Raw genomic sequence first — 17251 nt, forward strand, 5'->3', positions numbered from 1 at the left:
GACAATCAACACAGGCGTACCTCAAGGGTGCATGTTTAGCCCTTTGGAAGCATTACTTTCTCTACACTCATGACTGTGTGGCTAGGCCCAACTCAAACACTATTGAGAAATTTACCAATGACACCGCTGTTGCTGGCAAAATCTCAGATGGCAACGGGGAGGCGAAATAGATCAGACAGACAAGTGGTGTCGCAACAACAACCTTGCATTCAATGTCCCCAAGACCAAGGAATTAATTGTAGACTTCAGACGTCAGGAGAACACACACCAATCCTCATTACGGGGTCAAAAGTGGAAAAAGTGAGCACTTTCAAGTTTCTGGGCATCAACATATCCTGGGACTACCACATTGATGCAGTCACAACGAAGGTACACCAGCAGCTTTACTTCTTTATGAGTCTGAGGAGATTTGGTACATCACTAAAGACTTGCAAATTTCTACAGATTTGTAAAAATCTGTGGAGAGAATTCCAACTAATTGCATCACTGCCTGGTATGGAGGCACCAATGCACAGGATCATAAGAGGTTTCAGAAAGGTAGTAGGCACAGCCAGCGCCATCATGGGCACACGCATCGAGGACATCTTCCAAAGGCACTGCCTTGAGAAGACAGCATCATTAAAAACACTCACTATCCAGGACTCGCTCTCCTCTCGTTACAGGTTGATAACCCCTTATCTGAAATGCTTGGGGCTGGAAGAGTTTCAGATTCAGATTTTGGAATATATAATGAAATACAGAATGAACTGATTGCCATCATTTCCAGCTCTAAATTTATGTGCTACCAGTTAGCAGTCTTTGTCTTACACTTGTTCATCAAACGCATGTACTTAACAGTAAAAATTATTACATACCATTAATATAATGAAAATATAATCTGTGCAGAGTAACAAAAGCAGGACAGCAGCATCAGGAGAACATCTGAATCAACTGCTGTACAACAAATGGCAAACTTTCAGTCCCTACCCATGATGTTGTGTTTTGATTAAAAGGTTACAGTACATTGTATTTGTATTTAAAGTTTTTTTAGGTTTCATGTGAGGTATAAAAGCAATCAGTATTGTAGGCTCGTGCTGGTGTTAGATTTTCTTGATCAGCAGACACGTCAAAAATTTAAGGCGGTGCCTTTTCTTTAATTTCCGCAATCAGCCTGCTGAATATTCACAATTACCTTCAATTTTCATTTCATCCTGATAGAAATTGTTTCATTTCAAATATACCATTAAGCAGCACATGTTCACTCCAACAATATATGATAGAGATCTTCATTTATTGCTTTATGCAGTGTTTTTCTATTATTAATTTCTGTTCATTACATATGTGAGGTCACTTCTCAGAACTATCTGTGGTGGGCAGAGACCTGTTCATTGCCTGGGAACATTCTTAGTGTCCTGTGAAATCTTCCATTTGTGACACCATGTCAGTGCCAAAAAAAAAATTCAAATTTCAGAGGTTTTCAGATCTTGGAATTTATGTTAAGGGGTACTCAACCTGTATTATCATCAGGAAAGAGGAAGAGGAGCCTGAAGCAATAGGACATAGGAGCAAAAATAAGCCATTCGGTCCATCATCTGCTCTGCCATTTCATCATGGCTCATCTATTTCCTTCTTAACCCCATTATCCTCTCTGTAACCTTTCACGTCTTGACTAATCAAGAACCTAGCAACCTGCTCCTTAAATACACCCAATGATTTGGCTTCAACAGCTGCCTGTGGCAACAAATTCCACAGATTCACCTCTTTCTGGCTTAAGAAGTTCCTCCTCATCTCCGTTCTAAATTGACATCCCTCTATTCTGAGGCTGTGACTTTGGTCCGAGACTCTCCCACCATAGGAAACATCCTCCCCACATCCAATCTATCTTGGCCTTTCAACACTGAATAGGTTTTGATAAGACCCCACCCCCTCCTCATACGATAAGCCTTCCATTCCCAGAATCATTCTCCTGAACCTCCTCTGAACCTTCTCCAATGTCAACACATCCTTTCTTAAATAATGGGCTCAAAACTGCTCTCAATACTCCAAGTGAGGCATCACCCAGTGCCTTATAAAGCCTTAGCATTACGTCCTTGTTTTTATATTCTAGTCCTCTTGAAATTAATGTTAACATTGCATTTGACTTCCTCACCACTGACTCAACCTGCAAATTAAACTTTAGGGAATCATGCACGAGGACTCTCTACTTCCTTTGCACATTGGATTTTTGAATTTTCTCCCCATTTAGAAAATAGTCTATGCTTTTATCCTTCTACAAAATGCATGACCATACACTTTATGACACTGTATTCCATTTGCCATTTCGTAGCACATTCTCCTAATCTGTCCAAATCATTGAAATACAATGTAAAAAGAACTAATCACCAGCAGCCAAACAGAAAAGGCTCCCTTTATTCCCACTCTTTGGTTGCTGCCAATCAGCCAATACTCTATCCATGCCGGCATCATTCCTGCAATAACATGGGCTCTTATATTGTTAAGCAGCCTCATGTGTGGCACCTTATCAAAGGCTTTCTGAAAATCAAGGACACAACATCCACTGATTCTCCTTTGTCTATCCTGCTTGTTATTTCCTCAAAGAATTCTAACAGATTTATCAGACAAGACTTCCTCTAAAGGAAACCATACTGACTTTGGCCTATTTTACCATGTGCCTCCAAGTACCCAAAAACCACATCTTTAATATCTTCCCATCCACTGAGATCAGGCTAACTGGCCTATAATAACTTCTGCCTTCTTCTCTTCTTGAAGAGTGCAGTGACATTTGCAGTTTTCCAGTTCTCTGAAAACTGGACTCCATTGAGTCACACTCAATGTTTTAGGAACAGCTGCTTCACCTCTGCTATCAGATGTCTGAGGCTACATCCACACTGGACCAGATAAGTCTGTAACCGAAGCTTTTTCTCTTCGTTTTGACCCTCTGTCCACACTAAAACGGCGCTTTCCTCCCCTGAAAACGGAGCTCTTCTAAAACGCCTTCCAGAGTGTGTAATTTTGAAAACGCCAGATTGACCGAAGCAGTGTGGACAGGGTAACCAGAGAAATCTAAAAATGCTGTCATGATGTGCCGGAACAGATGGTGACAGCAGCGCGCCATCTCATTGTTTTCCTGAACGCAACTTAACAATTTCAGAACAGATGGCAATGAGACTGAAGCCAGAAGAGTTAGAAATGTACTCACCAAATACTTTGACCCATAACTTACTGAATACGTATACTCACTTTGCCCTGATTTCTGTCTTGCTCGTATGAAGGTGGTTTACCTATTTCTGCAAGTACTTCTCTGACAATAGATGTGTAACAGCCTAATGTAACATTGTATGGAAATACAAGACAACACTGATGCAGACATGTTTTATACATTTAACAGTTATACATTTATACAGTTAGTCAGTTTTTCAATGTTCGTTGTCAGCCGGGTCATACTGTCTGTGAACTCCCTGTTGGTTGCCTCCATACGCTCCAGTATTTGGTGTTTTTTTTTGTTTTAAGTCCTCCAGCGCAAGAGCCAACAGCTGTCTGTCGTTTAAGTTTATCTAGTCTGTAACTCGACAAACGTGCACCAAGTCTTTCACGGCGAGATTCGACACCAAACACGTTGCTCGTTTTCGGTAGATGTGTCCTGCGCGTGCGCAGTAGGAGGAGATTCGCCAAAATATCCGTTTTAATGTGGACAGAAGTATTTTCAAAAATGCTTTGTGTGGACGCTTATCATTTTTATGCGAAACCGGTGTTTTCAAAATTATCCGGTCTAGTGTGGACGTAGCCTGAATGGTCATGAACGCTACACTACACTGAGTTTGACACTACCTCGCTACTCCTCTTTTGCAAGATAAGGATGTTACTGAATGGTGCAAATGGCACACACACTGACTAAAGGACAATCATTTTACTAACTTCAAAGTATCATCAGTTGTTATCTTGTAATTTCTATTGATTTTTAACATCAGTATTGGTGATTGATCTTGCAGGTAAGGAATCTGAACACACATGGTTTACCAAATAGTTACTACTCCTAAGTGCAAGCCAGTTCTGTATAAAAATAGCATTTCTCTGTTCAGACTTCTGCTGTTCTCCTTGTGCGTGAATGAATAAAGTGTGAATGAGGAATAAGTGTTTGTTTTCAGAATCCAGTTAAATCGATGATGACAACAACAGTAACATTAAAGAAATACTGAGCTTTCATACTGCTTTGCTAATCGTAACATCAGTTCTAAAAAAAGAGTAATTTACAGTAAAACATTTAATTCTGTGTTTTGTTGTAAAAATTAAAACACAGTACATGTTATGTCATTGGTGGACTGAACCTTATAGTTTAATCAATGTCCAACTCAATCGAATCAACACTCACAAATTTGGATTTAACTGATGTAGCAATCAATGATTAACCTTGGAGTGGCTCTAATCAGCAGCTCAAAGACAAAGATGATTAAATGAGATAATTCAGATCTTTTATGGGATTGTATATGATGGAGATCTATTTTATGCATGGTGTCCCTTATAAAGTAACTATTACCTCTAGTTAAACATTGTTTTGAACACAAGGAAACTAAAAACTTGAGATTACTGATCACATTAACTAAAAGTAAATTAGGTATTAATATTTTAATATTAGAATATTATTATATACATGGATATTGGTATAATTAATAATACACTGAACTTCAGATATGTTTATATAAAAATGCTAAACAGTTTTCAATTGGAAAATCTACAAGACTATTTAACTACAAGTCATTAGAATATAAAACCTAAAAATAAGTTGTTAAATCCTACTAAAATTATAATCTATAGAACAAAATTTTCTTTATTTACCTTTCAATTCTTCCCTGTGCTTCGATCATAAGTTGTTGCACAAGAGAATCATGCGGTTCAATTTTCAACCTTTAATAAATGCATAAATGTATTTTCAGGTTAGAACCATTATCTTCTCAGCCATATTGATTTAACAGGATCAGATTCAACTTACTTCGACTCCCTCTAAATTTACAAGCCACATTTTAATTATATTTTTTAAATACTGGGCAAACGTGGCATTGGTTATGAAAGCTGTTGACATTGCTCAAACACAACTCCTAAAGTTTGATTTCTGCAATTTACTTAGGAGGATTTAGTTAGCAATTCCATGTTGTTCTTGTTCAGACACCTCCATTGTAGCCAATCAAGCCTAGAATAAAATTATCTTCTTAGGTATGCTGTTGCTACACCCTAGTTTCAATAATGAATTCAACAATTATGTCTAAATTGGCCAGCTTTCCTCTGTCCCTTGATATGCTGGGTATTTTTCAAAATTCTCTTTTTTCCACCCCCCCCCCCCCCCCCCGACATCTCCAGCAAATGCTGTTTTCTCTGTCGTTGTTCTGGCACTGTTCTTCCCTTCCTCTTTTGTTCTTATTTACTACCATTTATAGTATTTACACCTCTTGAAACAGATCAGATGTAATTAACAACTCTGCACAAGTGTCACTGAATCCTCTAGGCCATTACCATATCACAAACATTCTCTTTGTCCTCTCCGCCTTCCCTCTATTTCTGTAATTTAAAAGATGCTTGTTTTCTTAGTGCCCAAGTATTTCTTATATTTTCAGTTTTTCTGATTTCAAACATTTGCAGTTTTTTTTTAACCTTCTGAACCCTTTATCTATTCAGGTTTGCAAACAGTGCTACATGTACATACATCCTGAGTATGTTCTCTGAGGACTATCTTGCATCTCAGGTTTTAACATTGGGATATAATGTGATTTGGTAATCCAAAAAAATTAAAATATGCCCACCAATAACAATTAAACATTTTAAGCAGTCACATAATAGCATGATAACAAAAACTTCACATAGTCCCATTCAAAAATCAATGTGGTACTTCCATTAGCCCTCATGACTGTTTCAGATATCTCACTCAGAATAACATTGTATTAGGCCAAACACAAATCAATTTTTGAATCACATTCAAACTAATGGAGGCAATATTGAGGTTACAAATCTTGAAATTGAAAGGATTTTTGATAGTGGTGCAAGTTCTGAGATACATTTCTTCAAAGCTTTCCATTTTATCCACCTTGTGGATTAGAGACGGTGTTCCAATTTTCTTTGCCATGGACTGCACTCCAAGCTACTAACAAGGCTGTCAGTAACTTGTCACTGACCTCAAAGAAAGCAACTGTTCACAAAGAATCAGCACATTCTGTGGAATCAATTTCCCCCTTTCAAACAGGTCCTCCACAGCTTATGAATATTGACCACATACATGAATATTGGTACATATGAGAATTTGGGAGACCAGAGGTATGGATTTGCTGACTACTGCTGCAGGCATCTTCTGCTGTGGGTAAAATTGGCTTGTAGTTGCACTTCTGACATGTACAGTCAGCCCTCGTTATCCACGAGGGATTGGTTCCGGGACCCCTCGCGGATACCAAAATTCGCGGATGCTCAAGTCCCTTATTCAACCTGTCTCAATCCGGTGGATCATAGGACCCAGCGGAACCCCAGACCTTATTTAACCTGTCTCAGTGCAGTGGACATTAGGAACCAGCGGCAGAGATCTGAATCCACAGTGTTCCTGTTCACGAAAATAATCACGATCGCGATTGAAAATAAAGTGGAAATAATAAAGCGATCGAAAAGAGGTGAAACGCCATCGGTTAAAAGCATTAGGCTACAGTCGGTCAACGATTGGAACAATTTTAATGGATAAAGAGAGAAAGGCTGTGCTTGGATAAAAGCTACAATTATTACTAATCAACGCAGTGGTTTAATTATTGGATTTTGGGGTTTTGGGTTTTTGATCCTCACATCAACCCGGCATGGTGGAGAGCGCACTTGAAAGCGGTCTGTCACTGGATCAAACTCAGGAAGAAGTTCCTGAGCCCGGCGCTAACATACATTCTTAAGTGTTTTATATGCATAGAAAGCTAAAATATATACTATATACTAAGACAAATGTTTGACTAACTGACACTAAATAATACTGGATGTACCTGTTCCGACTTACTGAGTAAGAGAACTTCCGATTTTTTTTTATCCCGATCCACGATAACCCACGCAATCCTCCCATATACATTAAATCATCTCTTGATTACTTATAATGCCTAATACAATGTAAATGCTATGTAAAATAGTTGTTATACTGCATTGTTTAGGGAATAATGACAAGAAAAAAAGTCTGTACATGCCCGAACAACAAGTGCTGGAAGAGCACTTCTGGGTTGTCGCGATTTGCGGTTGGTTGAATCCGCACATGCAGAATTCACGGATAAGGAGGGCCGACTGTAATACTAGGGTGACAAACAGTTCATGGTAACAGAACCTTGCCACATTCGGGGGAGCACCTGTCCCAGGCTTTCTATCTATCAGCATCTATGGGGTGTGTCAGGAATGGACAGGAGGAAGAGTATAGGAAACTGATACAGGACTTTGTGATATGGCGCAACTCAAACTACCTGCGTCTCAATATCACCAAGACCAAGGAGATGGTGGTGGACTTTAGGAGATCTAGGCCTCATATGGAGCCAGTGATCATTAATGGAGAATGTGTGAAGCAGGTTAAGACCTACAAGTATCTGGGAGTACAGTTAGACGAGAAGCTAGACTGGACTGCCAACACAGATGCCTTGTGCAGGAAGGCACAGAGTCGACTGTACTTCCTTAGAAGGTTGGCGTCATTCAATGTTTGTAGTGAGATGCTGAAGATGTTCTATAGGTCAGTTGTGGAGAGCGCCCTCTTCTTTGTGGTGGCGTGTTGGGGAGGCAGCATTAAGAAGAGGGACGCCTCACGTCTTAATAAGCTGGTAAGGAAGGAGGGCTCTGTCGTGGGCAAAGTACTGGAGAGTATAACATCGGTAGCAGAGCGAAGGGCGCTGAGTAGGCTACGGTCAATTATGGAAAACCCTGAACATCCTCTACATAGCACCATCCAGAGACAGAGAAGCAGTTTCAGCGACAGGTTGCTATCGATGCAATGCTCCTCAGACAGGATGAAGAGATCAATACTCCCCAATGCCATTCGGCTTTACAATACAACCGCCAGGAGTAAGATATGTTAAGTGCCGGGGTTAGGACTCAATGTATTTAAGTAAACTACTTAAGAACTTTTTAAAAGCTATTATTAATGCTTTTTGAGAGGGTGATTTTAGATGCATATCATATTTTTACTGAGTTAAGTATTGTATGTAATTAGTTTTGCTACAATAAGTGTATGGGACATTGGAAAAAATGTTGAATTTCCCCATGGGGATGAGTAAAGTATCTATCTATCTATCTATGGGAATGTCTAGTATCCAAAAGTAAGGTCATCTTCAAGCAGACTCTACAACTTCAAGTTTTTAACTTTCTTTCTAGTTTTAATTTTGTTCTTTATCTCATACTTGTCTCAGCCATTTTATAAACAAAATATCATACACTTTGAACAACACACACTTCAAACAGTACCTAGAAAAATACTGCACTAAAATAACTATAGAAAATGCTGCAAATGGTCAGCTTCTCTGGAAAGTGAAACAATTAACATTTGTTTATGCTAAATAGTTCATTATCTGAAATGTTACTTTTTTCTCTCAAGAATTAATGTTGAACTTATTAAGAAGCTGACATCTTGTATATTATCAAAAAACTGATAAATAAGAAACATTAATAGTTGTAGGAATATAGCTTATAGAACATAGAAATCGACAGCACATGGCTTATAGAACATAAAAATCTACTGCATATTACAGGCCCTTCGGCTCACAATACTGTGCCAACGATGTAACCTACTCTAGAAACTGCCCAGAATTTCCCTACCGCATAGCCCTCTATTTTTCTAAGCTCCATGTAGCTATCTAAGAGTCACTTAAAAGACCCTGTCTACTATCATAACTAGCAGTGCATTCCATGCACTCTCCACTCTCTGTGTGAAAAACTGACCCCTCATACCCCCCTGTATCTACTTCCAAACACCTTAAAACTATGCACCCTCATGTTAGTCATTTCAGCTATCTACACGATCAATGCCTCTCATCATCTTATACACCTCTATCGGCACACCTCCCATCCTCTGTCACTCCAAGGAGAAAAGGCCAAGTTCACTCAACCTATTCTCATAAGGCACACTCTTCAATCCAGGGAACATCCTTGTAAATCTCCTCTGCACTCTATAGTATCCACATCCTTCCTGTAGTGAGGTGACCAAACTGAACACAGTATTCCAAGTGGGGTCTAACTAAGGTCTTATATAGCTGTAATATTACCTCACGGCTCTTGAACTCAATCCCACAGCTGATGAAGGCCAACACACCATATGCCTTCTTGACAACACCGTCAACCTGCGCAGCAGCTTTAAGTGTCCTATGAATACAGCCCCCAAGATCTCTCTAATCCTCCACACTGTCAAGACTCTTACCATGAATATTATATTCTGTCTTCAAATTTGACCTACCAAAATGAACCACTTCACACTTATCTGGGTTGAACTCCATCTGCCATTTCTCAGCCCAGTTCTGCATTCTATCAATGTCCCACTGTAACCTTTGACAACCCTCCAGACTATCAACAGCACTCCCAACCTTTGTGTCATCAGCAAACTTACTAACAAAAATCTTCTACTTCCTCATTCACATCATTTATAAAAATCACAAAGACGAGAGTGCCAGAACAGATCCTTGTGGAACACCACTGGTCAATGACATCCATGCAGAATATGAACCATCTACAAACACTCTTTGCCTTCTGTGGGCAAAGCCAATTCTGGATTCACAAAGCAAGGTCTCCTTGGATCCCATGTCTCCTTACTTTCTGAATGAGCCTTGCATGGAGAACTTTATCAAATGCCTTTCTGAAATCTAATTACACTGCATCCACTACTCTGTCTTCATCAATATGTTTTATTACATCCTCAAAGAATTCAAATTAGGCTCGTAAGGCATGACCTGCTCTTGTCAACGCCATGCTGACTATCCCTAATCAGATTATGTCTCTCCAAATGCTCATAAATCCTGCCTCTCTAGATCTTCAACAACTTGCCCACTACTGAAGTAAAACTCACTAGTCTATAATTACCTGGGTTATCTCTACTTCCTTTCTTGAACAAGGCAACAACATTTGCAACCCTCCAATCCACCGGTATTTTTCCCATCCCTATTGACGATGCAAGATCATCACCAGAGGCTCAGCAATCTCCTCCCTTACTTCCCATAGCAGCCTGGGGTCTATCTCATCCAGACCTGGTGACTTAACTAACAAAGCTTTTCAGAAGTTCCAGTACATCTTCTTTCTTAATGTCTACATGCTCAAGCATTTCATTCTGCTTTAAGTCATCCCCACAATTGCCAATTTCCCTGTTGAAATCATTAAGTACCTCCACTAGCTCCTCCAACTCCATGCACACATTGCCACTATTGCACCTGATTGGTCCTGTTCCCACACAGCTCATCCACTTGCTCTTCCCATACTTCTAGAATGCCTTGGGGTTTTCCTTAATCCTGCTCGCCAAGGCCTTCTCATGGCCCCTTCCAGCTCTCCTAATTTCATTCTTAAACTCCTTCCTGGCAACCTTGTAATTTTCTAGTGCTCTAACAGTACCTAGTTTCTTGAACCTTTTGTAAGCTTTTCTTTTTTTCTTAACTAGATTTCCTACGTTCTTTGTACATCATGGTTCTTTTACCCTACCTCAAATGGAGCATACTTATACAGAATATCATGCAAATGTTTCCTGAACATATTTCTGCCGTGTATTTCCCCGAGATATCTTTCACCGTTTTCTAGTGCTCTCCCAAAATCATTGATTCCCCTAATGTCCCGGTATACCTCTGGTTACTAAGGGAAGCGATGGAAGAGTGTGCCATTGGTGATTATCTTTGTGCTCACTGGCTACTGGAGCAGTCCCAGCAGATTTCCTGGTGGCAAATGTTATTCTTTTGTTTAAGAAAGGTAATAAGGGATAACCTTAGGAATTATAAGCCAGTGAGTCTTATATCAGTGGTGGGCAATCTACTGGAGAACATTTTTGGAGACAGGATGTTCAAGAAATTGGAGAAGCATAGTCTGATTAGGAATAGTCAAGAGAGCATTGTGAGGGGCAGGTTGTTCTTCATGAGTCTGACAGAATTCTTTGAGGAAGTAACAAAACGTATCAAAGACAGAGGAGTAGATGTGGTGTATTCAGATTTTATTAAGGTATTTGACAAGCTCCCTCATGGTAGGTTCATTTAGAAAGTAGGGGAAACTTGGTGGCATGGATTCAGAAATGACTTGCCCACAGAAGGCAGAGGGTGGTAGTAGATGGTACATATTCTGCCTGGAGGTTGGTGGCCAGTGGTGTTCTGTAGGGATCTGTTCTGGGACTTCTGATCTTGTGATTTTTATAAATGATTTGGATGAGGAAGTGGAAAAGGGTGGGTTAGTAAGTTTGCAGATGAAGTGAAAGTTTTTGGTGTTGTGGATAGTGCAGAAGGTTGTCGAGTGTTACAACAGGAAATTAATAGGATGCAGAGCTGGACTGAGAAGAGGCAGAAGAGTTCAACCCAGAAAAATGTGAAGTGATTCATTTTGGAAGATCAAATTTAAAGGCAAAACACATGGTTAATGGCAGGATTAATACTGCTGAGGAAAAGAGGGATTTTAGGGGTCACGTCTGCATAAGTTGATAGGATGGTTAAGAAGGCATATAGTGTGTTGGCCTTCATGAGATGGGGGATTGAGTTCAAGAGCAACAAGGTAGCATAGCTCTACAAAACCCTGGTTAAAACACACTTCAAGTATTGTGTCCAGTTCCGGTCACCTCATTATAGGAAGGATGTTGAAGCTTTGGAAAGGATGTAGAGGACAGTCATCATAATGATGCTTAGATTAGAAAGCACGTCTTATAAGCATAGTTTGAGTAAACTAGGCTTTTTCGCTTTGCAGAGAAGTACAAGCGATAACTTGATAGAGATGTACAAGATGAAAAGAGGCATTGATTGAGTGGATAGCCAGAGACATCATACCAAGGCAAAAATGGCTAATACAAGGGTATATTACTTTAAAATGTTGGGAGGAAAGTATAGGCAGATGACAGAGGCAAGCTTTTTTTTGTTTGTTTTGTTTAATATACACAGAATGGTACATGTGTGTAATGCACTGACAGGTGGTGGTAGAGGTAAGGGGCATTTAACAGACACTTAGATAGGTACACGGATAAAAGAAAAATGGAGGCTTATGTGGGAGGGAAGGGTTACATCAAACATGTTCAAAAGTTGGTGCAACATTGTGGGCTGAAGGGCCAACTCTGTGTTGTATTGTTCTATGTTAAATTTATCAGTCTGCTTTATGAATATGCACAATGTCTAAAACTCCAAAGGTCTCCAGGGTTGAGAATTCCAGAAAGCTCACCACTAGAGCAGAATTTCTCATCTCAGGCCTAAACAGCCTATTTCTTAGTCTCAAACTGTATCCCTGGTTCTAGGCTCTTCATTTGGGGGAATCAGCTTCTCTGCATTAAGCCTATTAACCAAGAATTCTGTATTTAATGAGATTTTCTTTTTTTTTAAAACTCCAAAGAATACAGTCCCAATCTACTCAATCTTTGCAAACACAGTAAATCTACCATCCCTCTAACTAGTCTAGTGAATCTTTGTTGCACTCCCTTTGATGGCAAGTACATCCCTCCTTAAGCAAAGAAATGAAATATATACACAGTGCTCCAATTGCAATTGGAACAATACATGTAAAATTAATTGCCCTCCTTTAAGGACTTTTGTTGTTTCTAGAAATTAAACATTCTCAGTGGCTATAGTTACCTCAGTGCATTGTACAACGTATCCACCAGCATTTCATCATCCATCTGGTCAATCTTGTTTTCAGCTAGCACACGAAGAACCATGAACTGTGAATGATTTCTGATGTAATCTATACTCCTTAGCATCTGTGGCTTTTCCTTTTGAAATTGCCAGAGTAGGTTTATTGCACTACCCACATGCATCACTGCAAGCTTGGCTTTGTTCTTGTCTACAAGATCAAATACTTGATCCTCATTTGAGCAGTTGCCTAAATGATACATTAAAAAATCACTCCCCTTAACTCCTGAGTGATAGAATTTCATTGAGAGGTAGCAAATACGCTTCAACCTAAGCATTTTTAATGGAAACATGATTTTCCCCAATCTAAAAGTACATCTTTCTTCTTTCAAAATTTTTGAAAATTTTCAAATTTCAAAATTAACTATCAGAAGGTTTCTTGGGTGTACTGAAAATGCATTTCTCTTATTCCAGTAAAGGCACATTCCTCAAAGACCATATAGAATCTCCGCATTATCTGTGGGGGGAAAAAAAAAGAAAAGTGCCAGTTAAGTGACAATAATAATTTTGTGCAACTCTAAATTATACTGAGCTAAAATCAAATATTAGTTTGTTGCTGTTCCTTTCTGTGCCTTGTGGCACATCAGACAGAAACTTTGCCATTTTAAAAAATCACTTTTGTCTGTTGTTTTTTTTACGAGGCCGAAGTTCCTAACTCAATGCTCAACCCTGTACAGATTGAAAGAGTGCAAAGGAGCCAGCTGGATTCAAACCCTGCACCACTCACCTTGAAGTTCAGTGTGGATGCCACTACACCACCCGCCAGCTGTCGGTAGTTTAAGATGTACAAAAGTTTAATCACTTTAGTGATAGACTTACAGATTCACAAAGACCAGATAGTTGTCCAGAATACCCTTCAGTCATCATGCAGTTCAATCTTAAAAGAAATTTAACTCAAAATAACCATTCATCGCGAACACCAAACATTGAGAAGACCGGTTTCCTAGTTTTGATTATCTTTGTATTTGCCATGATCTTTACAGAAGTATGTAAATACAGTTTATTATTGCTATTGACACTAAGTAACTATATTCTTCCTCCATAATTTCCAAGATGAAGTGTATAACAAGAAAAGTGATAGGATCTGCAGGAAATATCCAGCAGGTCAGCCAGCATTTTGCCTAGTCAATCACTTTCCATCAGAACTGAAAGTAGTTCAAGCCTTAAATTTATCAAAGGCGAAACAAGATAATTGAGGAAGAAAAAAAGAACACTAACTATGCTGCAAACCTGAATTAAAAACAGAAAATACTTGAAACAGTCAATGGGCCATGCAGCAAGTGTGGAAATGAAACCAGAGTTAACGATTTGACTTAGATCCACTATTTCTGACACAGCATTTAACCCAAAGCATTTCTTCTACCAATGCTACCCAACCTGCTGAGTGTTTGTGGTGGTTTGTGTGTTTACATCAATATGGAATGGTGCAAGAACTCTGTGCCGGTTTCCAGATACTGCTCATCACTAGTGAAGTTTGTGACTGTTAGATGCAGACTATTTTATTTACCACAAGAATTCACCACTGTCCTCATAGCCGGCATCTACATTCCCCCCAGCGCTAATGCTAAGGAGGCGCTCTGAGAACTGTATGGGGCTATTAACGAACTGCAGAACACACACCATGATGGACTGTTTATTGTCGCTGGAGATTTTAACCACTCGAACCTCAAGTCAGTGCTCCCCAGATTCCATCAGAACATGGAAGGGAAAATGCGTTGGACCTTGTTGATACAAATATTCCCGATGTATACTGGGTGGAGCCCCTCCCCCACCTCAGTTACTCAGACCACATCTGTTATGCTAATCCCAGCATACAGACCACTCGTCAGGCGCTCCAGACCAGTTCAGAAGCCGGTGAAAACCTGGCCAGCAGGAGTCATCTCTGCTCTTCAAGACTGCTTTGAGCACACTGACTGGCACATGTTCAGAGAGGCTGCAACCGGTGGCAACTCTACCAACTTAGAGGAGTACACAGCATCAGTGACTAGCTACATCAGCAAGTGCATTGATGACGTTCCTGTGTCCAAGACCATCACTACATGTGCTAACCAGAAGTCATGGATGACCGCGGAGGTGTGTGCACTGCTGAGGACCCGTGACTCCGCCTTCAGAGCAGGCGACAAGGCAGCCCTAACAACAGTGAGGGCCAAACTGTCCCGGGCCAACAGAGAGGCAAAGCGTGCACACACCCCACGAATCCACAGCCACTTCCAGGACTGCGGCGACATGCGGCACATGTGGAAAGGTATTCAGGACATCACCAACTACAGGACAACATCACCTGACCGTGCGGGTGATGCCTCTCTCCCAGATGCACTGAACAACTTCTACGCTCCTTTTGAGGCGGAAAATGATATGGCAGCGAGCAAGTTCACCCCTCCTCCAAATGACCAGGTGCTCTGCTTCACCGTGGCCGATGTGAAGAGAACCCTGTGCAGGCTGCTGGACCAGACAATGTTCCTGGCAAGGTGCTTAGAGGATGTGCAGACCAGCTAGCAGATGTTCTCACTGACATCTTCACCATCTCCCTGAGCAGCGCTGTCGTTCCAATGTGCCTCAAGGCCGCCACCATCATCCCCGTGCCAAAGAAGTCTTCAGTGTCCTGCCCCAGTGACTACTGTCCCGTTGCACTCACATCCACCATCATGAAGTGTTTCGAGAGGCACGTCAAGACCCTGCTGCCCCCCTCACTGGACCCCCTGCAGTTCGCGTACCGTCCCAACCGTTCAACAGACAACGCCATTGCCCTCACCCTCCACCTGGCCCTAACCCACCTGGACAAAAAAGACACGTACATTTGAAAGCTGTTCATAGACTTCAGTTCAGCATTCAACACAATCATTCCTCAGAAACTGATTGGAAAGCTGAGCCTACTAGGCCAGAACATTTCCCTCTGCAACTGGATACTAGACTTCCTGACTGGGAGACCTCGGTCAGTCCAGATCAGAAGCAGCATCTCCAACACCATCACACTGAGCACGGGGGCCCCCCAGGGCTGTGTGCTCAGTCCACTGCTCTTCACTTTGCTGACCCATGATGTTGCTGCATAACACAGCTCAAACCACATCATCAGGTTCACCGATGACCCGACCGTGGTGGGTGGGTCTCATCAGCAAGAATGATGAGTCATCACACAGAGAGGAGGTGCAGCGGCTAACAGACTGGTGCAAAGCCAACAACCTGTCTCTGAATGTGAACAAAAGAGATGGTTGTTGACTTCAGGAAGGCATGCAGCGACCACTCTCCGCTGAACATCGACGGCTCCTTGGTAGAGATCGTTAAGAGCACCAAATTTCTTGGTGTTCACCTGGCAGAGAATCTCACCTGGTCCCTCAACACCAGCTCCATAGCAAAGAAAGCCCAATAGCGGCTCTACTTTCTGCGAAGGCTGAGGAAAGTCCATCTCCCACCCCCCATCCTCATCACATTCTACAGAGGTTGTATTAAAAGCATCCTGAGCAGATGCATCACTGCCTGGTTCGGAAATTGCACCATCTTGGATCGCAACACCCTGCAGCGGATAGTGAGGTCAGCTAAGAAGATCATTGGGGTCTCTCTTCCCGCCATTACAGACATTTACACTACACACTGCATTTGCAAAGCAAACTCTTCACCCTCCTGCCATCTGGGAAAAGGCACCGAAGCATTCAGGTTCTCACGACCAGATTATGTAACAGTTTCATCCCCGAAGCCATCAGACTCCTCAATACCCAGAGTCTGGACTGACACTAACTTACTGCCCTCTACTGTGCCTATTGTCTTGTTTATTATTTATTGTAATGCCTGCACTGTTTTGTGCACTTTATGCAGTCCTGGGTAGGTCTGTAGTCTAGTGTAGTTTTTGTGTTGTTTTATGTAGTTCAGTCTAGTTTTTATATTGTTTCTTGTAGCACCATAGTCCTGAAAAACAATGTTTTGTTTTTACTGTGTACTGTACCAGCAGTTATGGTTGAAATTACAATAAAAAGTGACTCAACTTGACTTTAATTTGTTTCCTTTAAAAAGAGGGATAATAAAAACAAAATAAAAGGGAAGATCGGGGATCGTGATGAAACAGCAGAAGTCGAGTGGTGATGGTACAAATAAAAAGTGGCAGTAATGAAACAAAACAGCATCTTGTACACTATCATCTAGAAAGGCAATCATTGGATACAGATGCTATAAGTATGAGAGGTACAAGTAAGACAGGAGGGGGAGTTACCTTTAATGAGGGAGGACATAACAACAGTGCTTAGAGAGGATATTCCTGGGGATCATCCATTGAGGCTATAAGGATAGAACTCAAAACAAGAAGGGGACGGTAACTTTGATGGGACTGTATTAAAGACCTCCAATAGTCAGGAGTTATGGAGGAGCAGATGTGTCGAGAGATTGCAGATAATTTTAAGAATAGTAGATAATATTTGTGGGAGATTTTAATTTCTCTAATATTGACTGGGACACCCATA

General features: G+C 40.9%; 1 protein-coding gene across 1 annotated transcript in view; it reads right to left on the reverse strand.

Annotated features, from left to right (window-relative positions):
• The window catches only part of fastkd1 (FAST kinase domains 1), a 69775-nt gene that overhangs the window by 45808 nt on the left and 6716 nt on the right, over positions 1-17251 (reverse strand). The window contains exons 2-3 of the mRNA XM_073047241.1: positions 12747-13260; positions 4813-4881 (exon numbers count right to left, since the gene is read on the reverse strand). Of these exons, the coding sequence (XP_072903342.1) occupies positions 4813-4881; positions 12747-13096 (419 nt within the window). The 5' untranslated portion in view covers positions 13097-13260. The remainder of the gene's footprint in view (positions 1-4812; positions 4882-12746; positions 13261-17251) is intronic.

The sequence above is a fragment of the Hemitrygon akajei genome, chromosome 5 (assembly GCF_048418815.1).
Source record: "Hemitrygon akajei chromosome 5, sHemAka1.3, whole genome shotgun sequence".
In the NCBI taxonomy this organism is placed as follows: domain Eukaryota; kingdom Metazoa; phylum Chordata; class Chondrichthyes; order Myliobatiformes; family Dasyatidae; genus Hemitrygon; species Hemitrygon akajei.